Source organism: Excalfactoria chinensis, chromosome 2 (genome assembly GCF_039878825.1).
Source record: "Excalfactoria chinensis isolate bCotChi1 chromosome 2, bCotChi1.hap2, whole genome shotgun sequence".
Classification (NCBI taxonomy): domain Eukaryota; kingdom Metazoa; phylum Chordata; class Aves; order Galliformes; family Phasianidae; genus Excalfactoria; species Excalfactoria chinensis.
Window position 1 is genome coordinate 138,696,565 of NC_092826.1, and position 25,098 is coordinate 138,721,662.

Below are 25,098 nucleotides of genomic sequence, written 5' to 3' on the forward strand. Positions count from 1 at the left end.
AGATACTCAAATGCTGTCAATTGAAAAACTACTCAGTCATCATAGGAATATACTCTCTCCCTGCTCTATAGGAAGGCTCTTTCTACTTGAATTGCAACAGCTGTTAAACAGGGAGGAGTCATTCTTCTACAAACACCCAATTTACAGAAGGTTCATTTTACAAGTAAGAGAACAGGTAGGAAGTTAGAGGAGTGCTGTGTCTATTGCTGCTTTCAAGTGGTGGAGCAATGCCTCCGGAGGTGGAGAAAGCGACGTCAGGTCCAGCTTCTTGAAATCCTCATTAGCACTCAAAGATGTTAACACCTTCACAGTCCTCTTTAAATCAAACACTGCGTGGAGCATACCCAAGGTGGAAATGGCAGCTTTTGGAGTGTTCTTTGCCGAAGCTTCATCATCGAGGCCATTTTCCAAGATGGAAATCCTGTTCTCTGCAATAACTTTGAGGAAATTGTAGAACTCCTTGTAGTCTATACCGGTGCAAGATTTCATGATCAACTATGGGGAAAAAAACAGTACTGAAATGGAAGAAACTCTTTCATGTACACTAAGAATTACAGGGACTGATTTTATCAAGCTAGTAACTACCCAGAACTGTAAGTAACCATGTTTAATAGCTCATTATTTGTTGCATTTCCATGATGGCAATGAAATTCTTTACCTGACTTGAAACTTTGCTATCCCCCAAAACAACATACTGCTCCTACGAGCTACTAAATGGCTGTGTTTTTATAAACTATTTTTGGAAGGCATCCATCTAGCAGCATTTATTCTGCAAGTAAATTTTACACCTGCTTCACACTTAAGATGTTGGGAACATACCAGATACAACAATGCTCATTAATTATGCCTTCTGAAAGCAACATAACTGGAGACACAGAAGTTTTCTACCACTTTGACCTTAATTTTGCTTGATTTAGATTTGCTGTTGTAGCATAAATGATATTGAAACCAATTCCCCTGTGTAAGAGTCTTCTAATTCCTGTTCTTTAAATGGAAAAGCATTTGTATTTTTGAAAGGGGACATTAATTACTACACTGATTGACCACATCAATGCTAACCTTGATAGGATAACCTTGCCAGGCTAGATGTGGCTCTGGACAGCCTGGTCTGGTGGTTGGCGACCCTGCACATAGCAGGGGGGTTGAAACTAGATGATCATTGTGGTCCTTTTCAACCCAGGCCATATGATTCTATAATAGCTGAAGAAGAGCTGCTGAAGCATTAGTTTTCAGACAACATCCTAACCTCCTTGACATAACAAATATGCACTGACATAAGCCTTTCCCTATCATACTGAAGTAATATTTTGTTTCCTAAGAAATGAAGTTGTCACACCAGTCCCTATTTGCTTAGGAATCATATCCTAATTCCAGGTATGAGATTAAAGATTATGTGTATCAGAGTTCTAATAAGATGTTGCAATGCACCCCTCAAATATCTGACCCTGTTATGAAGAGTCGGGCAGACAGCAATATATTGTGATACCTGACACTGTAGGTGCCAGTCATCCATAGGGTCCTTCCATTCATTGATTTCTCTCTGGACAGCTGCTAATTCATCCTGCAGGAAGCACCACATTATAGCTACGTTGCAGCCATTTACCCAGTTGTGATTAATAGAAATGGTATCCTCCTGTGGAAACAGTTTAAGGAGTTACTGATCTCTATGTGAGAGAATGGCTGTAACATCACTGCTGCAAAACATGAAATCATGTCCCTCAAGAAGGGAAATGCTTCTTTGGTACCAATACCACCACTGTGCTGAAAGGCTGTTGCTTTCTTGAACCCCTGAAAAATATCAGATTTTGTTTCCATCTGTGAATTGGAAAATGTTTCTAGCTCTTCTGGCTGAGCAAGCCTTTCATGGAGGCAAAGATGTGGGAGTTGGAGTTGGTGTGGTGGGGGAGGTAGGGAACAAGGTTGTTATTTTTGGTTTATGAAGACAAATGTGTTGTTAGCATTTTCCAGTAGTCTGCAATTTACAATTAGAAATCAAGATTTATATTATATATTATATCCTATTTCTCAGTGACTAATTGTACCTAATAAGAAGTGCATAAGAAAACAGGGTGCAGACAGCATCTTCTGTGTCTATACTTTCCTATTTTCTATCAGTCAATGACAGAGATTCTGAATTCAAGGTTGCTATTAGCCATCATCTTGAGTAGTCACTGAAAGACTTTTCTTCCATGAATCTCTCTAAATTTTTTCATAGCCCAGACTTTGTTCACCCACAAAATGCTGTGGCAATTAAAGTTTGCTGTGATTCAAGCCTGATTATCGGTCTGTGTTACAAAGTATCGATCATCTTACCAGGTTGTAAACCTGATGATGCCATCCACTGGGGATGAAAACTATCTCCCCTGCTTCCTGCACGATTTCCACAGGGGGTTGGCTTTGGTTGTAGCGAGGGTAAACGCTCCTGTCCTGAAGACCAGGTGCAGTCACATCGAAGGGCAAGTTGCCATGACAGTCCTTCAGGTAATCCTCCTGCCCTGGGGGGTAGAGCAGCCATTTCTTTCTCCCACATATATTAGCTGACCAGCTATAGGAACGGAAGACGTCGGCATGGAATGGAGTCCTGTGGGAGAAATCAGAGGTTTAAATAAAGACAGTACCTAAAATCTTTGCAGTGAATTCATGTCTGCAAGAATCAAATGCATAGAAGTCAACCTTTAATGTGGAAACAGAGACAGGAGAGATTTAGGTTAGATATGAGGAGGAAGTTTTTCACTCAGAGGGTGGTGACACACTGGAACAGGTTGTCCAAGGAGGTTGTTGATGCCCCATCCCTGCAGGCATTCAAGGCCAGGCTGGATGTGGCTCTGGGCAGCCTGGTCTGGTGGTTGGTGGCACATAGCAGGGGGGTTGAAACTAGATGAGCATTTGAGTGTTGTGGTCCTTTTCAACCCAGGCCATTCTACAATTCTTCTGCAATAATATATATATATACATATATATATATGTGTGTGTGTGTGTGTGTGTATATACATATATATATATACATATATAATATTATATAATTAAATACAGTGTGATGATGCCCTGTAATATTAATCTTAGAAAAGAAAAACAAAAAAGTAGAGTATGTAAAGATGACAGAAACCAAACTGTCTTACCATGAACCTTTAGGTCCCATGTAGACAAACCGGTAATCATCCACAGCTATAGCATCCCAATATTCATTCAGCCAGTCAGATGAGAAATACACAGGAGTTGTATAAACATCTTGCTCTGGGAAAGCTCTTAAAAAGATAACATATTGGATATAGGGCTTAGAAAAATGCAGCACTGTTCCTTCTACCTAAATTCCCAAAATCTAGAAGCAGAGACATATTAGGTCTCTCACAGGCCATCAGTACTTTGTTTCCTTCTCTTTTATTTCATTTACACCTCTGAGTTTCCTTTAAAATGTGTGCAATAGTACTTTTCTGCCTCTCAGGAAAGCTGTGAAGGTTAGCTGCTTAGAATTCTAATTATGACAAAGACAGACCCTAGTAAACGCATCCTCTTTAGATGAGATGGTTATAAGACCAGTTGTCAAACTAGATGACACATGGAGGATATGAGGGCTACGAGGGAAGCCTCTTCCCACAGAACATGCTGCCCTTTTCCCACCAAGGCTACACGTGCAGATTTTCTGAAGCAAGCCACAGCTTAACCTGTCTTAAGTGAAAAGGGGAGGCAGACACTGACTAATTTCTTCTATTAGAAGTCAAAGGCACATTCAAAAGTGAAAACCAGGACTGAAAACAAAGAAGTTGGATTACAAGCAGGACACATTTAAAGAGGAAGTTTTAGGTGAAAAGGTATAAAAATCCTGGCCAAGCATAGACAATGCAGGCATCTCACAAGCAGCAGGCTGGGGTAAAAGGAAACACAAGCTGAAGAGGTTTAATGACTGGGAAGGTTAGTAGAAAAGAAAATGGATACTAAAGGGTTATACCCTTCTTTTTAAGAAGTAGCCAGCAAAAGACAAATGTACAGGCACATAGTTACTGCAGGGCTTATGCTCATTAAAAAGACAAATGGAAAGGCAAGCGCTCAAGAATGTGAGCTTCTCCAGGAAACAGTGATCTCTTTAAGACTCTCACTGTAGACAGTACCCAAGAACAGAGCAATACAGGACTGTCATTTCAGTGGCCAGGTGCTAACAAACAGTACTGTCAGCAATTGAACAGGTGAGCAGTAAAAAGACAAGTGTTAAGGCTCTACAGCAGCTCGCTGTTGTGTGTGTGGCATGCAGGGGTTTTCACAGTGCTCTCTTACCTGCTCAGGTGCCAGTCCTTTAGATAAAGGCACCCTCGAGATGAACGGTAGCCATTTTTAATGTACTCTTTCCAGTAACTTATGTACTCCTTGAAGGGGAGCTGCTCTTTTGGGTTAGAATTGTACTCCTTGACATCACAGTTGGCCACAGGTACTAGAGCCTCTCCTGAAATACAAACTCTTTGAACTCAACTGGGAACAGAAAAAACTGATGAACAGAATAACTAATTTGGGACATGGTTTAATGGGCAATAATGGTGATTGGTGGACAGCTGGATTAGATGATCTTACAGGTCTTTCCAACCTTAATGATTTCTTTGGTGCTGAAATTGAACTCCTTTAACCTTATCCACTGTAGAAACCTCTATGGCCTGGACACTGTCATGCTAAGTACAGCCCAAATACATAAAGCAACAATTGCTTGCATTGAACTCACTCCTGACAGCACAGTTCTAGGCAAACACAATTCATATCACAAGATGTTTACTTAATGTGATCTTCAGTTTCTTCTTAATAAACCGTACTATTAATTCAGAATCAATACACGTTAAATATATCAGAAACTTGCAGACTAATGACTTGCTCTGAGATTCTTCACTGTAAATAGATGATGCTTTCTTTTGTCCATTCATTAAGTGTTGGGCTACTCTTGCAGTTGAAGTCAGGCAGGTATACAAATTGGTGTGGTTATGGGCAGGACTATGAGCATGCTGAATAACCTGCATGCATCCCTGTTTATTGCAGGGGAGTTGGACTAGGTGGCCTTTAAAGACCCCTTCCAACTTAAATGATTCTATGATTCTATAAATAACACTTCTTATGTTATTTCATTAAGGATATTGATTCGAGGTTAGAACCTGTGTGAGACAAGAAGTATAGAAAATGGATGCATTAACTTCAAAACAAAGCTTGCAGAATCGCTTTGTTTTGTCCAGTGGTTCCATTTTTAGACAAAGTTTGGTTTCATTTAGCGTACGTTTCAACGAGGTATTAAAAATGCCATGACTTACCAAACTCCTGCAGCAGATGATCGAAATCAGGCTTCCCACCCCAAGTCACCCAGTTCCTCCTGCTGCCCCAGCCATCAGTGAACTTTTCTGAGAAAACACAGGGCTGGTTGGGAATCAAATAATCCCGAAAGAAATCCGAATAAGTGAAGGATTCGATTTTATCAATGAAGTCAACGTGTCCTGTGGAGAACGTGCCCTGAGATGAACTGCTGTAGTCATGAAAAAAGGCGGTGGAACAGGCAAATGTTGCCCTGTCCATGCAGGCGGGATGCTCCTCCAAAGCAGCTCGGATCAGATGCCAGCGTAGAAAAACTTTGCTTTAAAACATGCCTCGATTCTCTCAATCTGTGTCAACTCATGGGAAAGCAGAAACGTTCAGAGGCAAAGAAGGAAGCTGTGCACTATGCAGGGACAAATAGGATCCACGGTGCTGGGATAAATAGGATCTTCCATGCTTTGTAATGTTTAATGTAACAAAGCTAGGTATCACGCTGTGGAGATGCTGCTGTGGAGATGCTGCTCTTCCCCTGTCGCCTAGAAGGGCAGAAATACTGATGTCAGTGTGAATTCTCTTCTTGATGAAGCACTGGGAACACACACACACACATATACAGAGCGCTTATAGAGCAAATAACTCGTGCTGGGGTTGCTTTATGAGAAGATACATCTCTTGGATCGCTCACCCTCCTCAGAGCCTTCATGGGGGGTTGGGGGGGGGGGGGGGGGGGGGGAAGCTCCTAAAGGTAAAATACGACAAAACATCGATCAAAACACACACACACAAACAACCTACAAAGGTTTAATAAAACAGAGGAAGGTAGATGAGCACAGAGGACAGGGCCCACAACACGGAGAAAGCCTCCAGAAGAGAGAGAGCTCTGAAGGCACCTCACCGCGGTTGAACAGACGCCGCCGCCATTTTGAGTCCCCCCCCTTCCCCCTCGCTGCAGCACCCGGACGCCATAGGCCGACGCACACTTCATCCCCCCGTTGGGCTCACGGCCCGTCCACGCAGCAGATGGGAGCGGAGGGAGCGGAGTGGATACCGAGAGGCTTCTACTCACCCCCGGCCCCCGCGGGGCGAGAGGAGAAGGGAGGAACGGATTCACTCAACCGCCTCCCGGAACCTCAGCGTCAGGCAAGAGAGATCGGGGGGAGCAGGAGAAGGGGTGCGCAACGATACTCGGCTCGGCCAATAGAAACGGGAGGCGGGAGCACGCGCAAAGCGTCTCTGCGGTCTGCGCTGCTGTGTGAGGTGGGTGCGGGCCGGGGATGGGGGAGATGGGGGAGATGGGGGAGGTAGGGAGGTGTTTAGTCGGGGTTTGGAAGGAGGTTGGTTGGTAACGGTGTAGGGAGGGCAGTTCGGACGGAGTGGATGAAGATGGAGGAGCCGGGTGGGGGTCTGGCCTGCTTTACGTGAGGGTAGAAATGACGTCGCAGTGAGGTGAAGGGGATGCCATAGAGTTGCAGTAGGAGATGAGGCCTTGGGTATGAAGGGACCTCCCCGTCTGCTGTGTTGTTTTTGGGTCAGCAGGTGGCTTGTGTTATATTTGGGGTGAGGAGAAGGAAAAGGAGTGAGAAAGGGAGGGAAGTGTATTTTTGTGGGTGTGGGGAGGTCCAGCTTGGGGGTAAGGAAGAGAATATTGAGCCTTGAAGATGGCAGTTGGATAGGAGAAGGGAGCAAGCTGTGGGAGGAAAGGTGAGGAGAAAGAAGGGCTCAGTGCTGAACTGGGGCAGGGAACTGAGGAGTTTGGGGCTCCTTACTACAAGAATGACACTGAGGCCCAGGGCAACAAAGCTGTGAAGGATCTGGAGTATTCTTTTCTAACCTTAATGGTTTTATGACCCTGAGAGGAAAAAGAAGTGGGTCTCTTGAAGTGGAATTCTGTCTGTGTTTTGAAATGGGGGGTCAAGGCGGAGTCAAGATTGAAGAGGAAGCTGATGAGCGCTAATATGGGTGCAGGGTGCTGATGTGGGAAGTGAGGCAGCATGTATTTAATGAGGTGCAGGAGAGCTGCTTTATACTGGATGTACAATCTGATTTTGGGTGTTGCTCTGTGGAGCCAGGAGTTTGACTCAGTGATCCATGGAGCCTTTCCAACTCGGGTTATTCTATGGAGAAGCCCCTCAGCCTTGAGCCATCCTATAGTAGGGCTCTGTTGGGTCTTTCGAAGAGAGGGGAGATGAATTTCACAGTACAGAGTTACTGTGAATCTTTACCTGTTGTATTTCTGGGTGGTTCACCTCAGAGGACACTGTATCTTGTAGCATCATTAGGGGAATGGCAAAGTTACAATCTTGGTGTGGGCAGCACGTTAAACCTTTAATTAAAAAGGACTCAGTAATTGACAGTCCTTATAAATGTTCTTAAAGTAAGAGTCGTTGGGCTGACACAACTGTTAAATTTTATCATTTGTGAGATGGTACGGTTTGGAAGTAAACCAAGATAGGGATCTTAGGGAGCTCTTGTATGATGGAGGACAAAAAGTAAGTATAAGTATATTAGAGACATGTGGAGAAGTGTTTTGTAGTTAATTAGCAGGATGAGAGGAACCTGTGACTGTGTTCTGGAGGCTCTGAGGTAGGCACGTTGAGAAGGGATGATCTGCTTGTGAGCTGACAGCATCTTCTCAGTACATATACAGCATCTCCTCACACCTGGGGCAATTAGTAATGCTTACATTTCATTAAGTGATCTCACAGCACCTCAAGAGAAGGTGAGTCACCTCCTTTTTATAGAATCAGCTGCCACTCGTATATTAACTAAAGAATTTAGGCAGCGTTGTGACACTGTTGGAAATAATCCCCATCTCATTGCTGCTGCTGATCCTAGTTCTTGCAGCGTGTAGTGGTGCACTCAGTGTGAAGGGCTGCTGTGTCAGAGGTGGAGCAGAATGTGAGTAATGTGCTGATGGGAGAAACTGCCTGGGTTATCTGCCGGGTGTACGAAAGTGTAGGCAAACTTCTGTTTGTTCATAAAACACGAAAGAATTCATTGTGAATTCATTTTAGTTGGCTCCTCCTCTTCCACTGTATAGAAAAAGAGCTTTTTAAGGGGTATAACTCTTGCAAAGACAATCGAGAGTTGGTTTATGAGATGGCCAAATAGAAATTTCCTTAATATTAGTTCAAGGAGGGCACAGTTACAAGAATACAAGAATGGCAGTATTTCTAGCAGCTCAGAAGATATAATTGCAGATTAGTACCCATCAGAGATGTGTAACATTCAATATACAAGTGTCAGAGGTAAAGCAAATATATAATGTTTCTTTTTCCATCTGACTTCAGATGGTTGTACACATCTTTATTTTTGCTTGATGCTGTTTAAATTTGCCATATGGTTTAATTAAATGCCTTGAAGTCTTGCGTTAAATTAATAGCTCAATAGTTGAATGCTTTTAGACAGCAGCAATGCTGTGTACCGTGATATCTGTTTTGTTTACTGTTGAATAAAATAATCCTTGGTTTTCCTCATGTGCGTTTTCATTTATCCTGTATTTTTCTTCTTGTCTGAGAGGTGTTGGTGGGGGTGACGGACATGGACTAAGTTGTGCAGAGCCACTGCTAGTTAAAGCATGATTATGTTGTGGAAAAATGTACTGAAACAATAGACTTAATTACCAAATAGGCTTTTGTTTGGAGATTCTGGCCTCGGGCACAAAAAGAAGCTGACTGTCAGGCAAAGCCTTTGAGCTCTCAGGTGAGTCAAAAGTCATATGACCCAAGGCACGCACACGTATATATACACCAGTCAAGTGACAGCTTTGTTTCTTCCCCTGGTCTGAGAGAACTCATTTACTCCTAGATCCAGGTGTAAGCATACCTTCTGTGTTGGATACATGTAGCTTTATTTCACTTGCCCTCTTGGGTTTTGAAGAAGAAAAGGAAAACATTCTTCATACAGATGGACAGATATGTAAATGTAGCAGGTCCCAAAAATCCAACTGAGGTTTCTGCGGCTACAGATAAAGGTAAGGAGCTTGAGAGATTGCTTAGAAATGTACTTGAATAGCACAGCTGCAAGACTTGTGTGTGCCTTTACATTTGTACTAGTCATGAGCAGGTTTCAGAGAATGTGCTGTTTTAACTGGGCGTTGGTGGTAGTTTGTAGGACTCAGCCTGTGAAAACAGGCTTTATGCTGAGATTTTACACGAGTTTAAAGAGCTCTGTGCTTGTTAACTGTTTCTCCTTGCTGTGACTATATGTGACTATATGTGAAGATGGCTGTTGCTGTTAGCAGGGACTAGGAGTTGTTTCCCAGTTGACTCTGTTCTACTGTGCTTGTCTCAGCAGCAAGGGCTAAGAAGCATCCTTTTTGCTTCCGGCTTCCTCCTGTGATCCTCTGCAATGTATATCATCTTTCAGTGCCCCAATTCCTTTATTATTTTTATTTATTCTTTAAAACAATAGTGCATCGGGGGAGAGCTTAATGTTGTGGGCAGCGTGTTGGTAGTTGGATTATTCAGAAAAGGGCAAAAGTAGCAAGTTTCATGCTCTTGAAACTGGGGAGTGGTGGTGGGGTTGGTCCTAAGCATGACACCCTTGATAGGTAGGGAGGCTGCTGGTGTGTTTGTTTCATTGAATTTCATTTAACTTCGCAATATGTTTAGGGCACGAGAAGCTCGAGGCTGAAATACGAGATGTTTATTTTGGTTTATTTTTTGTTGGCTATCATATTACTGTTACCAGTACTTCTCGGAGAAGCTGAATGCTGCCTGTTTATGCTGTCTTACAAACGTGCTGAGTGGGTGATGATGTCAAGTCTTTGAATATGTGATGTCAATGAGGGAGAAAATATCTCTGAAAATGTTTTACCCAATTGCAGAAACCAAAGTTAGTGTCAAATCCAGGCAGTTAAACCTCTGTAAGTTGTAATTCCTGTTTATTAAAGCTGTAATATGATTTAGTTTCAAGTGCCAGTGATTTGAATAGTAATTTAACTTCTATGCTCTTGCATGCATACTGGCGTAGTTGTCAGTTATGCTTACAGAAATTACACACAGTGTCAGTCTGGCAAGGGGTTTTGTAGAGCTCTAGCTTTTTATTTATGGTGTCACCCAAGCACCTTGTGATAATGCTATACACCAATCTATAAATTGTGCTATAATCAAGACTTTGAGAAGACTAAGAATGAATAAACGAGTAATTAAATCACCATTACATAATGATTGTTCATAAGGAATTAAGTCATGGAACATAACTGGTCTTTAATACTCACGATGGAAACTAGCGCTGTGAAGGAGATGTTGCAAGAAACTATCTGACTCTTTGGGAAGTTGGGAAGAGGTGCACATCCAGATATATTTCATTTAATTTACCATTCCAAACTTGAGATTGCTTTGTTTTAACCAGGTCAGGCCTTAAAACATGTCAGCTCTGTGTTTGTCTGCTGGGATTCGAGATCCTAGTGAGCAAGCCTTATGGGATTAACTTTGCATCATCAAGTAGCATCACAGGCTCCCAGGAAAACATGGGCTGTCAAAGGTGTAATGAAATTGCCATTGCCCTGGGTGTTGTAAGTTCGCTCTGAGCTGAGCTATCAGTTCTCCTATCTCTTTTAAGCCTCTTCCTTTTCTGCTGCTTGCTCTCGTACCTACTGAGTGGTTCCACATGCTAGGCCAGCAGCACATCTTCCCGTACCTCCATGGCATCTCTTTCATCTGAGTGTATTTATAATTTGATCTGGGAACGTGTCAACTGAGTGTTGGTAGCTCAGAGTGGGAGGAGGACTGTCATGGGTTTGTGTTGATGGCCTCATGTTGGTACTTTCTGGATTTTCTTTATGTCCCATGTGGTGATGAGGTGGGGAATGGGAAGACTTCTTACGTGATAGCTTTCCAGGAAAAAGGAGTATGTGAAAGACTCAAAGTTGGTGAGAACTTTGTGTTCCTGTTACTGGTAGGTTCTCCTCCATGGAGAATTACAAACAATATCCAGTGAGTTAATGCAGTGCTCTTTTGATGCCGATGCTGTTGTAAATCACATGCTGAAGCATAGTGAGAACATTCTTAGAAGGGGAAGCAGTGCTGTTAAGGAGCAGATGAAATTACTGGCAGTCCTGTTCAGAAAGGGTGAGGTGTTTTTTTTTGTTCATTTTCTTAGAAGGAAATAGTTAGGAATGGCTTCCAAATGTTGTAAACCATCTGCAGCAGTTTCTAAATCTGCGTTGTGTAAGTACTCAGAAGGATATAGCAGACGTACTGGAAACCAGCTGTGGATACGATTCATTATTTGAGTGTTTATAATGTTATGTGAGAATTCTTAGCAACATATAAAACATACTTTTTTTTTCAGTTTCATTCTAGTTTATTTTTCTGGCTTTGAAGGTGTTGCTGTTGTGGAAGAGGATTTGAACAGCGAGCTGATGAACGAAGACATCCATATCCATAGCTGGCCTTGTTCTTACTACTTGGACACCACCAAGCAATGGGTCTCTGGCAGACTCTCACTGACCCCTGTTGCGATCAAATTTGCAGCTGACAAGACTGGGGAGATTTTGGTCAACTTCCATCTTTCTAGTATCAGTGAGATCAAGAAGGAATCGTCAAATTTAATCTTTAGCTCTCTTACCATCTTGGAGAAGAATACCAAGCACTGGTTCAGTTCTTTGCAGCCCAGCAGAAATGCAGTGTTCAACATCCTTGAGCACTTCTGGAGGGAGCAGTTGCTGTCAAGTGAAGGCACAGGAGCAGAAGCAGCAGCCTTGCAGTCAACAAAAGGAAAGGAACTGACTGGGTTATTGACTGGGTCACAGAAACGACTGGAGGACACAGCAAAAGTGCTGCATTACCAGGGTGAGCAGTTTGATAACATCATGAGAGGACTCAACAAGATTGAAGGAGATATGGATGTGGCAGACAGGTATGGTACTGTAGCATCTTCTGAGCTAAGTAGTGGTTGTGGGATTGTATGCCATAAAAGAGAGCCATAGAAGTCTTTAGGAAACTGAAGTGTTGATTTGCAGTAAAAGTTTAAGCCTCTGATGGTCTCTCATCAGTCTAGTTCTTGTTGATATGTTGAGCAGCATCTTGATGTTGCTTCTGTATTTCTGTCTTCCTGTGTAGCATTTCTTCTCCCTGGATAAGTTATTTCCATGTATGTGTCCTTTGTCCTTCATGTATGTGTCAAATGGCTTTTCAAGCTCTTCTGAGTTTTGTCTATGATTGGCAGAAATGTTAATATTTGAGAGATCTCAAACAAGTCTTGTTTTGAGAAGATTGGAGGCTACTTAACGGAAAGATACAAATTAATACTGGCACATTCTGGAATGCATGTTTTTAGCAGTTATCCTAGAATATACATAAATGTGAAATACTCAAAGTTTGGTTTATTTTTTTAAGCTGTGGAGTAGCCCATGCTGCTGTTGCACGGTGAACACAACCATGGTTTGGCTTTTCTGTTGGTTTGTTTTGTTGTTGTTTTTTATTTTCTCCAAAGGAAATGATGAATACAGCAGGAGGTCTTCCTTGGAAATAGTTTTCTAGAGATATCAAGTGACAGCCTTAAAATCTTTGGTTTAGCTAGACTGAATTCCTTTATCTGTGCACAGAAGTCAACTCTTGAGGCTGGTTTTGTATGCAAAGTGTGTGTAGTTGAGGGCTTCGTATTTGCTGTTAGGCACAGCAGTGAGGGCCGTATCTGTGGTGCAGATGCTGTCAGGCAAATGTCTGTAGGTGGAATGCAGTGATGGAGTATTTGTGGTAATTTCAGGCACTCGGTGTCTAATTGTTGTTGAAAACAGCATCTTAAGCATTGAGCTTAGGCAACATAGAATGGAGCTCTGGAGAACACTTGAAATGTTGTGTCTTTGGCTGTGGCAGAACTCATGAATTGTAAGTGGTTGGTGTCACAGAGTGTTTCAACTTTGTTATTTAATGACTGCCATTTAAGGTGAATTATTCTATTTTGTGTGCAAGCTGGACTCAATAGCAGTCTGAAATAGACAAGAAGTTTAATAGTATTGTCATGTTTAAAGATCTGTAGCTGTGAGCGTCCTTGTGGAAGCTCTGACACCTGCATAAAGAAACAAACACACTAAAAGTTCAAACTGGTTGTTCTTGGAAGAAGCATTTGTTTGTAGAGAGATATGTCTCAAGGAAAGTGTTGATTTCACATTGATTCTGGTGATACTCCCCATGCCCTTTAATGAAGAGCCAAGATAACGGAAAGCTTCAGCAATAGATTTTAAAGTTCTGTAGCAATAAACAAAGAGTAGGAAAATAAACATCTGCTCATTGTTTTTGGAAGAGGGTTTCGTTTTGGGTTAAGATGTGCTGGGAGGTTTTACTTGTCCTTGTGAATCTGAAGAGCTTAATGCCTTGATTTAAAAAATGGAAGAGTAGAGAAAGACCTTGACCAAACATTAGGTGATGATTTATTTTATCTGATCTATGTAGATTTGAACCAGTTTCCTCACAGACTTAAGTTAGGAGTCATAAGCCTGTCTGGTTTCCCTTTCACATGCATTTTAGGCAGTTCTAACACAGTGTTCTTGTATGTAGCTTGATTCAATGAATCCATTCCCACGCCTGACCAGGGGTCTTCTGGTAAACTGATGACATCTTTCTTTATCTTCCTAAACCATGTAGAAAACAGATATGTTCAAAGCTCACTTGATTGTTGCATGTTGGCTAATACAGACTATTAACATAACTAAATATGCAGGTGTGTCTTTGTGTCTGACTCTTGCAAACTTCAGAAGCTTACTGGGAAATAACCACATGGATGAGATAATTCAGAGCCATTGTACACGTGTAAAAGATTTTGTGCAGACAGGTATTAAGAGGGAGCAGACTTCTCTGTGTATTAAAGGCTTGGTAGCAACATCAATATGGTGAGGTTGTCTTTGATAAAACAAGCCAGGCTCCTTTTTCTGCCTTGATATGTTTAAAACTTTGAGCTTGTGGCTGTATGTGTGGGCTTTTTTTTTTAGGTTATTAATTCTGTTCTTGTTCTTTTTGGGTATATACAGCTGCTTTCAAGTGGAACTGTGTGCAGATGAGCAGAACTGAGTGTGATGTGCTAGCAGATGTTCGCAGACCAAAAATAAACTGATTCCTTATGAATATATTGCTATGAAAGGACAAAGTACTCTGGTTGCAAATTTTCATTTGTATATAAAGACTGATATACTGGTTTGTTGATATAGGGGGGTGACTCTTCCATCGAAGGCCAGAAGAGTTGGCTGGAGCCTTTGTCAGGGCTGCACAGCGGAGAAGTCTTGACTGTAAATCAGACATTACACAGCCAGGAAGTTAGTCCCTTGGGAAAGGAGGAGGGGAAGAGTGAGAGGATAAAGGGATAAAAATTAAGGCTAAAACCTATCAAGAGTAAGTTACCACAGTGTAAATAGAGGTTTAGATTTGTCACACTGCAGCTGTTCTCAGTAAGTGAACACACGTGCTCTATTCTCATCGTAAATGTGATGAGGGAAACTTATACTGCAGTAGGACTTTAATGACTTCTTGTAGGTTTGGACGCAGGCGTAAGCTGTCATTGTCCTGGAGTAACTTGTTGTAACACTTACATTCACCAAGAGGCCAGAAAACACACTTTGTGCTCTGTAGGAGTGAGATCAGATCATTTTCTGTTTAGTTACGACACATAAGTCAGTGCATGGCTTTTAATTTGGAAGATGCCATGAGCTAGCAGAACTTAGTGGGATTTTTCAGTCTTTCTCCATGCTGAACTTAAGTTGAACCTCATAGTTTCAGAATTCAGCCCTAAATCTGTGACACTGTGCCATTTCAAATTGTGTTAGTGCAGAACTTTGTTACATCTCTTTCAGTGTGTCTTTTTTTTTTCCTTTAAGGAGTATCACAGCATTTTCAGAGGGCAACAGAGAGCTCCCAGACCCATTGCTCATCTTGCATGCTGTCAACATAAATATATGATACCCATGCTCTAGCTGGGAGTATACTGTTAAAGCAATTCATTCTGCCTCTGTCTATGTGTTTTACTCCCAGAGTGCTTTCTTTTCTGCTTTTCCTTGCAGATGGATTTCTTTAAGTAGGTCTGCTTAGAAGCTGGTGCATAACTGTGTCTAGTAAATAAGGGGTTCAGTTAGTTTCCACTTTTAGATTAGGCTGTGTTTACAGCCAAATTAATCAGGATCTTAAAATGGCAAAGTCTTTTCTAGAACCCTTCTGATTCTTATGGAAATTGAATCATTATAAACAATATCTTGAGAGCATCACTGAGATATGTATTTTATCAGGTGGTACCTTCTGTATGAATGAAATAAAGCTGACTTTCCAAAACAGTGGTGAAGCAGAAATACTTTGTATTTCAGTCCAATCAGGTTTGTGTAACTAGGATTTATGACAGTAAATAGTCTTCTAGGAGGTGTAGACCTGATGAGATCTGTGATATTGGTCCTTTTTTGGGATAATACCACATAAAAGGATAGCGGACTGAGCTAACAGAAAATGCAACAGAGGGACCATATCCAGCATCTCACAGATTCTTCCTTTTAGGTGAACACAATGCACATAATGCCTTTCTTGTCTGCATTTGTTAAGCCAATGCTTAGAAGCTTGTACTCATTTGTGTTTGAGCTGGCAGTGGGAATTTGGGACTGGGGTCAAAGTGAAAAGTGGAGTCAGCAGGATGGAGGCAAGGAGGAGTAATAAAAGGCAGTGACAATGATGGCCAAGTGTGGAAACATTGAGCTTAAAGCAGTGTTAGCTGAAGAACAAATGGTTGTAAATTGGCCTGAATAAACCCAGCTGGAAGTTGGATTTCTCACTTCTGAATGGTGAGATTGTGGGACCGCTTTCCAATGTGTTACAGCAAATAAAGTAAGGCTGCATTTTAAAAAAAGGATGGATAGTGGTAAGATGTGAATAGGATTGAGAAGCAAAATAATGGTGGGCTGGAGTCAGTGTGAAGAGATGTTCATAGATTTGCTTTCAGCTGGTGGGTAGCACAACCTTCCTAATGGCTTTTCCCTTCTAACACTCTCTTCTCTTTGCTAGGCTGTTGACGGAACTCGAATCTCCTTCTTGGTGGCCATTTAGCAGCAAGCTCTGGAAAGCACCATTGGAAACGAAGCCAAAGGAAACTGCCACAGTTTCCGATTTGAAGAACCAGGAAGGAATCATAATTAGAATTCCAGTTATTATCACCCACAGAACTGACTCAAATGTGAAGCCAGGAAAACTCACGCTCTTTGCTTCTGGCCTGGAAATCAGTGACTGCAATTCTCAGGTCATTCACCGGTTTGAATCAAAGGATGTGGATGATATCAAAGTTCACACACCGTATGAAATCAGCATCCGTCAGAGGTTTATTGGGAAGCCTGACACCTCTTATCGACTCTTGTCAGCAAAGATGCCAGAAGCAATCTCAGTCTTAGAGATGCAGTTTAGCAAGAAGATACAGTTTTTAGAAGATGCCCTAGGATTTGTTGGTGCCGGGAAGTCTCCTCAAGTAGATTTTGGCACTTCCATTTGGCAAGCAGGTATGTGACAGACAAAACAATCCATCCATAATAGCTATTGCTAATATGCAGTGTTTCGAAGTGGCTTTCAAACTCTGAATGGCATATGGCCATGTTTATAAGGCAAGTCTTCTCTTACCCCCAACCCAGTGGTGAGGCCACACTGGTAACAAAATAAAGAAGTAACTATTAGTTGACTTCAGGCCCTTTTGCCAAGAGAACAGTGGTAAAGCTAGAGCTAGCAGAAGTGCTGGGGACATTTGAATATGGTTGGATTTACTTTCTCCCAACTGCACTAACAAAACCTGTGGCTCCAAATGCTGAAGCTGAGGTGTCTCTTGAGGGCCTGACAACTAGAATATGCCAAGCTGTCTTTAACACTGTAGTCTCAGCTGGTGTTTTCACCAACTCCACACCGGTTTGTGAAAGGATTAACTTAATTTGAGTTTCAAGAACTGGGCTCTGTTTTAACTTTGGTGTCATTCTTTTTTTTCCAGTGGTCACCAATTTGGTATTGTGCTACCCTGCGGGGAAGGGTTGTTAGAAACCCATTCTCTTCTTCTGACTGTGTGCTTCTGAGTCCTCTGCTGTTACTATTTTTCCTTTGATGGTTTGCAACTGGAGGCAGCATTTAATATAAAACCATTGCTCAGTTAACTGTAAAAGGTTTACAACAAACTTGCAGTCCAGCAAGTTTTCCAATAACTTAAAAGCCAGCATTTTTATTTCACGAGAGGTGAAAATAAGCATATTTATTTAAGAAGTCCCATTGTTTGGATTTAGGAGATTTTAGCTTTCAGATCAGGTGAAGGCATAGCTTAAATCACTGTAAATTAAAATAACAGCAGAGGAGAGGAATCAACTCCTTTACAACAGTGAGAATGGAAACCTTAAGCCATTGCTACTTGTAAAATTCTGGGAGGATTGTGTTTTTGTTGTTATCCAAACCTGAAGTCACTTAGGAATCTGGTGAGTTTTTTTTTACCTGTTAAGAATATATTTCTTTTGTTTTCCTTAATTGTTAGTGGCCAAAGAACAAATCAGTGGATGGATTTATTCTCAGTAAATTAAAGAAGTAGAAAAGATGATTGACTAAAACAATAGGCAAAACTAATTCTCTAAGCACAAAGCTACAACTGGATTTCAGCAGGGAGGATCATGTTCTCTTGTTGACGTGTCATCAAGGGCCATAGCTTGGAAAAGCTTGTTAATTTGTAGGGAAGTCGGTCTCTGGGCATCTGGCACTGAAATGTCGGCACAACAACCTAGAGGAAAAACAACCTGCTGGTTTCTTAAGCACTGAGTTATTCCAGCAAATTGGTGTTCAGTTCCTGATGGTCTTAAGCCTGGTTACATAAAATAATTGGTTATACGGCCCTACTGTGCTTAATTTCCCCACTGCTCTGCTCTGTTTGCATCTGAGTCAGTGAGTCAAGGATATTGCTCTCCTACCCCCACCTGCATTCTGGCTGTTTAATTTGGAAATGCCAGCAAAGAAAACGGGAGGTTATGGAAATCCTGACTTCTGCAGCTCCACCAAAACCCTTGTTTGTTACTTCCCTGGAGACGGCCGCTGACTGCCCACTGTCACTAGATGGCAGTCACGGACTGTGCTTTACCCAACGCTTATTTTCTATGGCTGTTCACATGCCGCAAGTTCAGATGATGATGGTTATTGTTGATCAAAGCAGGGGGGAATATTCTGTGTTATGCACGCTTGCCTCTGAGTCCACATAAACTGTATGTGTGACTTCAGGCAGCAAACACTGATTCAGAGGTGTACAGGAGAACTATCCTTGCAGTAGAAGTACAGCAAATTGGTTGGTAGTGTTCTCTGCTGCAGGCAGTGCAGCTCAGGGATGTGAACATCTCCACAACTGTCATAATCTTCTCTAGATCCTGCCTGCTTATATGAGTCCTGCCTTAAAGCTGTGCATGTTGCACGTTTGTATTAATAACTGCAACAAAACTGTTTTTCCTAAAAAGTTTGGCTTGATTTCACTTAAACACTTCTTATACACGATAGATTATCTGAAACTACTTCTAGCTACTTTGTACCTCTAATAGTTCCCCTAGACTAAAAGGCACAAGAAGTCTTACAGTGTGCTTGCACTGTAGCTGTCTAGGGCACTGCTATCTTAATCTTATAGCTGGAGACTGGCATTTACAGCTTTAGATCCCTTCCAAAGCTGCTACCTTTTCCCTGCTTAGCCACAATGACTGTGTTTTCATTCTTAGGAGTTCACAGCACTTTGCTTGTTCCTCTCATGGAGGCAGCAAGTCCTGCGACTGAACTGGATGTAACAAAGAGAAACAAAATTGCTTTACTCTGCCTTTTTATTCGTTCTCTCCTTCCTTGTTTGTTTGTTACTAGAAATTGCTGAGAATCATCAGATCTCCTTCCCGTTCCATTCTTTCAGTGTGCCTTTGACGTGTCCCCCCTCCTGTTCTTGTCCTCAGAGCTTAATGGGAGTGAAATGGATATATGTTTTTGCTCTTAATGAAATAATTAGTGCACAGGGACACTTAGCTGATAAGAACCACACAGAATCTTGTCTGGCTGTTTGCTGCCATAGGAAGGTCTGTCATTCCCTCCCCACTTTCCCTTTTGAGTGAGCCCATGACAATAAAATACCATAAGCAGTGTTTTTCAGTGCCTGGTTCCTATTCCTTCCAAGTACAAAGAGCATTTGCACAGTGTAACATTAGTACAATGAATGATTTGCTTGTCTTAAACCTTGACGGTGTCTGAGTCCAGTGACTCTCAGGCTGATAACTGAGTATGTCCAAGGATTAAGGAGCCTGCAGTAATTTCTTGAGAGGGATTTAAGATTTGGTACTTTTGATTTAGGTTTTGTCTCTGTTTTCATGGAGAAGTAACACTACCCTGGGGCAGTTAGGTGAATGCTGTCAGCCAGCCAGCCGGGCACCAGCTTGGGCCTGGCAGGGAGCTCTGACTTGTGATGTGCTTTCTGGCCTGATGTCCTGAAAATCTGCTGCCATTGTCCTGCATGGATCAGGTTGTTTGCTTGCAGGTGGCAGTGGTAGCATTAGCTTCCTTCTTTCTCAGTGCCTCTTCAAATGGGAGCACTTTGGATATGTTTGGAGAGCCTCTAGGAGCCAAGATGTGTGTCTTGGGTGTTTAGAACCCATCAAAAATAACACCCTTTCCTTGCAGCACGTCCCTGCTACCCCACTGGGCAGTATCAGATAGTGCAATAGGAGCTGATGCTTTAAATAAAGGACAGGTGGCATGTTACACCAGGGACTGCATTCATGCTGCCTAGCTGGGGGTGGCTGTTAGCGTCACTGTTGCCCTTCTGCTTCAGGGGTTCACTGGCTTCACTCTTTGGTTCTGTCTGTAGTCCATCACTTTTAAATTCTTTAATTAAAAAGATTAAAAAGAAGCAGCGGGTGGAGATTCTTAGTTTATCTGATTGGAAGTGCATTGCTGCTGCTTGCTGTCTGTTCATGTGCATGCCCACAGCCCAGAATGAACTAATTCTTCAGGTGCTGCCTTTAAGAATGGTCTTTCAACAGCATTCTTCCTTCCATTTTGGACATTGTACAAAACACAGCTTGAATCCTTCCTAGGAGAATTTGGCTCAAAAAGCAAGGATGGGTCTGGTGTATCTGAATGAGCTTGTCCTCTTGCAAACTGATAACAGAGCAGAGTTTAGCCTGTTTGGTTCTATACTAGTGCTCCCTGTCATTACAGGAGATGGCAGTCTTTGACTATGGGAATTTCTCTTTCAGCCACAGGACTCCTGGGAGGAGTGGTGCAGCCCAGCTCTCCAGTGGGAGGCAGAGAAGGAACGGACAGTGACCAGGCTCAACTGCAGAAGCATGAGACGGTCTCTCAGGAGGAGGCAAAAGAACTTAAACAGGTATAAGTGGAGATAACTGAGCTGGTTATCCTTAGGAACTCCTTATTCTTAGCAACATGCATTTTCTTCCTTCATCAGAAATGTAGTCACAGAATCATAGGGGTTGGAAAAGTCTGATTCTCCTGCTAAAGCAGGTTCCTTGGGGTCAAGTAGTACTCATTATCCTTAACAAAATATTCACCTCTCTAAACTTGAATAAAAATAAGAAGTCCATCAAGCTTGTGATTAAAATACACTGACAGCTTTCTATTTGTTTTTAGCTATTTTGGACAAACTGGAGGTTATTGGCAAAATATGTCCAAGAGAGGGTTAATAACGCTAGAAAAATCTTTCAATTTAACCTGTCTTATCTGAAGATTAAGAAGTTTAGCTGATAATTTTTAGCTTCGTGTTTTTCTTTTTTACTGTTTTACTTCTTTTGGTGAGGAGTAGCACATCTGACAAGAAATGCTGTGCTCAGGTTTGTGGATGTTTCCAAAATAGATGAGTGTATGAGAGCCACAAGCATGCAGCAGTGAATTAAGCAACTAAAAATGAAAACTTCTTGCAATATATTCATAGGTAATTATGAAAACCAACCAAAAGATCGTTGGGTAGGTGAGAGTTTAACCTTTGCAGAGATTTTCTGTGTGGGATGGTGCACTAGAAGCCATGTTAAATAGCCAGTGTTATTTAAAACAAAACCCTTTGATGATTAACTAAAGCCTAAGAGACAATTCTGGTATTTATACTGCACCAAACAGAGAATTTTTAAACCAATCAGTGATTTGGGGTAAACTTGTGGGTAGGGGTGAGTGGGGAGAGGATCTGAATGCCAAATTGACAGCCTATGAATTGGCTTGATTTTTTTTTTCCCCCCCTCCAGTAATTGCTGAGCACCTGTTCCTTGAGAATCAGGCCTTTTTAATAATCATTCCATTCATTAATAGTTTTAAAAGACATGCAGTAATGCCTATTAAACTCCTGTTCATTTTTCCTACTAGAAAATGCCTCCTAAGTGTACCCTTTTATACCCAAACTTGCTTAATGAACCAAAATAATCAAGATCTTTTGACTGAAATATCTAATTTGGGCTTTTTCAAAATCAGAGTGAACTAGTCACGTTCTAATTGCTCTCCCTTTTCCTCATCTCTTGAAGAGCTTGTCTCTGTGATCTGTCACTTTATCAACAAATAAGCATTTTCTAATGCTGCATTGACCTTTTGGAGGGCTTTGAAAGACTATTACTCAATCAGAGTTGTACAAATATCAGCAATCCATTAATCATTTGTGCATGGACTTTGTACAGCTATTAGGTATTCAGAAGGGCTAGCTGTTCCTCTCTTAAATGCCAGCTTTCAGTACTATAATTCTAATTTGCAACCAGACCCAAAAAAGCTGAGTATTATTATATTTAGAGTTAGTAGTCATGTAATGCTTTTGGAGGCACACATTTTGCTATATCTTCTAAGAGAAAAAAACTGACTAGGAATGGCTTCCCCAGAACCAGTCCTTGACAGCTGAACAGCAAAAAGCCTTGGTCAGTGCTTGATGTTATCAAAGCAGTTGGCTGTGACTAGAGAAGCGGAGGAAATGTATGATGGGGGCAGATCAGCATCTTCCAGCAAGCTGTGTGAACTGGGGATGAAGCCTCCTGTCTAGAACAGACTAGTGTTTCCCTGTAGCTGTTCCCAGGAGTTCTCCAAACAGTGCTTTTTTTTCATTGCTCTGGAGCTTAAAGCAGAATCAGAATAGGGGAAGGAGGTTTAAACATGAAGAAGGAAAGCGTGATCGAGAATGAGTAAAAGTGGATTTCAGAGGGGTGGTGGAGGTTGAGGATCAAGGGCAGCATCGTGGTTAAGTGCTGTATGGAGCCTTTTAGGTATTGAGCCCCTACTGTTAGGGTGGGTAAGGTCTTGTAACTACATCTGATAGGGATATTTAAATTCACAAGTCATTTCAGCCCGCAGCAAGAACTTGCCTTACATTGTTGCAGCTGCTTCCAGGGTGTCTCTTTGCAGCACTTCAGTTCAACTCCTGCTTTGTCTATCAACAGCAAAGCGTTTAGAGATCAAGTAGTGGAAACAATTATAAAGGCAATGCGTTAACGTGCACTGAAGGCTATGACATTTGCCACATCACACTTGATGGATGAATTAAGGATGTTGTAGGTCCATTTGTTTAACCACAGTGTTTTGGTTTTGTTTTTTTTCTGAGCAGTTTCCTTTATTGGAGATTCTTTGGCTGTCTGTAATGTGAGCATCTTTTTAATATTAAAAATAACCCACAAAACAGGGCCAACACCCAAGAACCAAAACAAACTCACAAAGCCCAGAACAGCTCTGCTGTGTTCACCTTATTATGTGATAAGTAGAACTTGCTGAATTGGAGAAGAGAAATTTACAGTGAGCAGATTAGTTGCCATGATGATGATAGTTACTTTGCAGAAGGAATTGTTGAATGATGCTAAATTCCTCCCATTAGAGCTGGAAGCGCTGGATGGTCTGCGGTTGTGACTGGGTGCCTGAATAAAAGACCTCACCAGGACATTTGCGTTGAAAACACAGCTTTTTAACATAATACAGAGCGGTGATGTGAGCTGCGTTCCTTAGCTGTGCTATAGAGATGGAGAAAGAAGCCTGCACAGTTCCTGTGGTCTCTGGCTGAGCCTCTGCCTACCGCCTTGCTGTGGCTGACATAATGGCAATGGGTGTGGGAGGGGATGCAATAATATTAGCTTAAGAGGAGGGGGAGTAGTTCTGTTCTGTAGATGTGGATTTGTTTTGCCAAGCTAATGTTTTCTAATTTCCTAAACTCTTCCTGCCAAAGAACTGTTGTCTCGTTATTTACTGTGTCTGCACATTGTGTATGCCATGAAGACAGATACTATTAAAGAAGTTTAATTTCACAACATGTGGGGAAAAAAAGTGGCATATCTTTAGCGTTTACTTCCGAGATTATTCTATTTCACTCTTCTGTTCCATTCAGAGACTCCTGTGTGTTTAGTTACCCTTCTATCATGCCATCAATCTCAGGAAATCACAACCGTTAGGTCAGAGAAAAAGTGTTTTGTTGAGGAGCTGTTCACTCCAAGAGCTAAGTTCCAAATTTGCTCATAGGATGGCCTCGTTCCATGGCCAAGAGCAAGCAACAGGCAGCTGATCCAAGCAGCCGCATGTCATGATCCTGCCTTGGATTTTGTGTATGAAAGTACAATCTGGAGAAAGAGCTGAGCTCCGTGCAATGGTTGCTATATATTTGCTTGCGTGTAATTTCAGTGTTATATGGTACCAAAATAAAAGGTGATAGCAAATCCAGTAAAACTGGCTTTGTCACAACTGCTTGAGTATATCTGTTCTTTTGTCTAGATAAGGCCAGTGGTGTTCCAGTGCCACCCTCAGTGCTTCATACTCCCAAGTAGCAGAGAAAGCAGATAAAATCAGATTTCCATATCAGTCCAGGAAGAAATAATGGGGAAATCAGATGCTAAGAATAAGGTAATGGACAAGTAGTGACCTTTTCATGCTGTTCTAATAGCCACTGACAGCAGTGTAAATCCATATTTTTTTGTTATGGAAGTTAAACTGTTTAACTAAACTGTGATTGGCAACCTTTTCTCTACTCTGACAATTTTGTATCTTATTTTCCTCACTGGATGCTCAGTATATTGAGATGCTAAATCATAATTCACAAGCTTCAGATAAATGCATTATGATGACATTTGGGGACCTAAACCGAGGTCGGGTCTTTGTGGTAAAACCTTTGGGATACAGTCTTTGTGTGACTGATGCTTTGAGTTCAGACATCAGGTGATGTGGCAAAGTGGTAATAGGATTAAGTACTGGGGGAAATCCTGGGGTATTGGAGTCCTCTGCTGTCATTCCAGTTCTGTCTGCATGGAAATTGTTTGCAGCCTCATCTCAAATCCTTGCTCAGAAAAAAGGGAGAAATGGGCAGTAGTTGAATTCCTTGAGCAGCTAAGTTAAGTCACAATTTCAGTCACATTGCTTAGGTTCCCACAAGTTTAATGAGAATTCAGGGTTGCATAGCTCAGATGGGCACCTGTTCATGAAGCAAGTTGCAAGTCTGCCATGGTTGAACACTTGACACAAGGTGTATTTCTGTTTTTTAACTTTATTAATTAGCAGCCTGTTAAGACAAGCAGCGCATGTGCAGATCTTTCAGTGGCTTAGCATACTGCATTGTGTTTTGGGGACAAATTTGCATTGTTTTTTTACAGTGACAATTTTGCACATGGGAATATTCATTCAGTAACTCACCTGAATTGCACAGAAAATGTGTGGCAGAGCCAAGGAGCCAACAGACTTTCCAAACTGTAATGTGGTGGCACAACTTTGAGGCTGTCTCATTGCAAGGTTTACCAGTGCCTGATGAAATGTGCTTGTAAAATGCATCTTCACTGAGACTGTATCTGCCCATCCTCTTTGTATAACAGATTGTATTTGGTTCATGACCCAAAGTATGTACTGGCACGGAAAGCACTGCTGCTGT

General features: G+C 41.8%; 2 protein-coding genes across 6 annotated transcripts in view; one reads left to right on the plus strand and one right to left on the minus strand.

Annotated features, from left to right (window-relative positions):
- Positions 1 to 6,475, minus strand: JMJD4 (jumonji domain containing 4). Of its 2 annotated transcripts, none has more exons than XM_072329704.1 (7): positions 6,344 to 6,475; positions 5,280 to 5,813; positions 4,270 to 4,435; positions 3,120 to 3,245; positions 2,314 to 2,581; positions 1,487 to 1,633; positions 1 to 495 (listed from the first exon to the last, which is right to left on the minus strand). In XM_072329704.1, the coding sequence occupies exons 2-7, from the start codon at positions 5,536 to 5,538 to the stop codon at positions 184 to 186; spliced, it is 1,278 nt and encodes a 425-aa protein (XP_072185805.1). In that variant the 5' UTR covers positions 5,539 to 5,813; positions 6,344 to 6,475; the 3' UTR covers positions 1 to 183. The 2 variants fall into 2 exon arrangements, with proteins under 2 accessions (XP_072185805.1, XP_072185803.1); XM_072329702.1 differs by lacking the exon at positions 6,344 to 6,475 and adding an exon at positions 6,073 to 6,220.
- Positions 6,447 to 25,098, plus strand: part of SNAP47 (synaptosome associated protein 47) — a 24,346-nt gene continuing 5,694 nt past the window's right edge. Inside the window, exons 1-5 of one of the 4 annotated variants that reach the window (XM_072329708.1) lie at positions 6,447 to 6,534; positions 11,607 to 12,141; positions 16,257 to 16,741; positions 20,477 to 20,607; positions 23,071 to 23,263. In XM_072329708.1, coding sequence (XP_072185809.1) covers positions 11,645 to 12,141; positions 16,257 to 16,741; positions 20,477 to 20,607; positions 23,071 to 23,118 — 1,161 coding nt within the window. In that variant the 5' untranslated portion in view covers positions 6,447 to 6,534; positions 11,607 to 11,644 and the 3' untranslated portion in view covers positions 23,119 to 23,263. Of the gene's footprint in view, positions 6,535 to 7,869; positions 7,997 to 11,574; positions 12,142 to 16,256; positions 16,742 to 20,476; positions 20,608 to 23,070; positions 23,264 to 25,098 lie in introns of those variants that run through there. The other 3 variants (XM_072329705.1, XM_072329706.1, XM_072329707.1) reach the window with 3 other exon arrangements.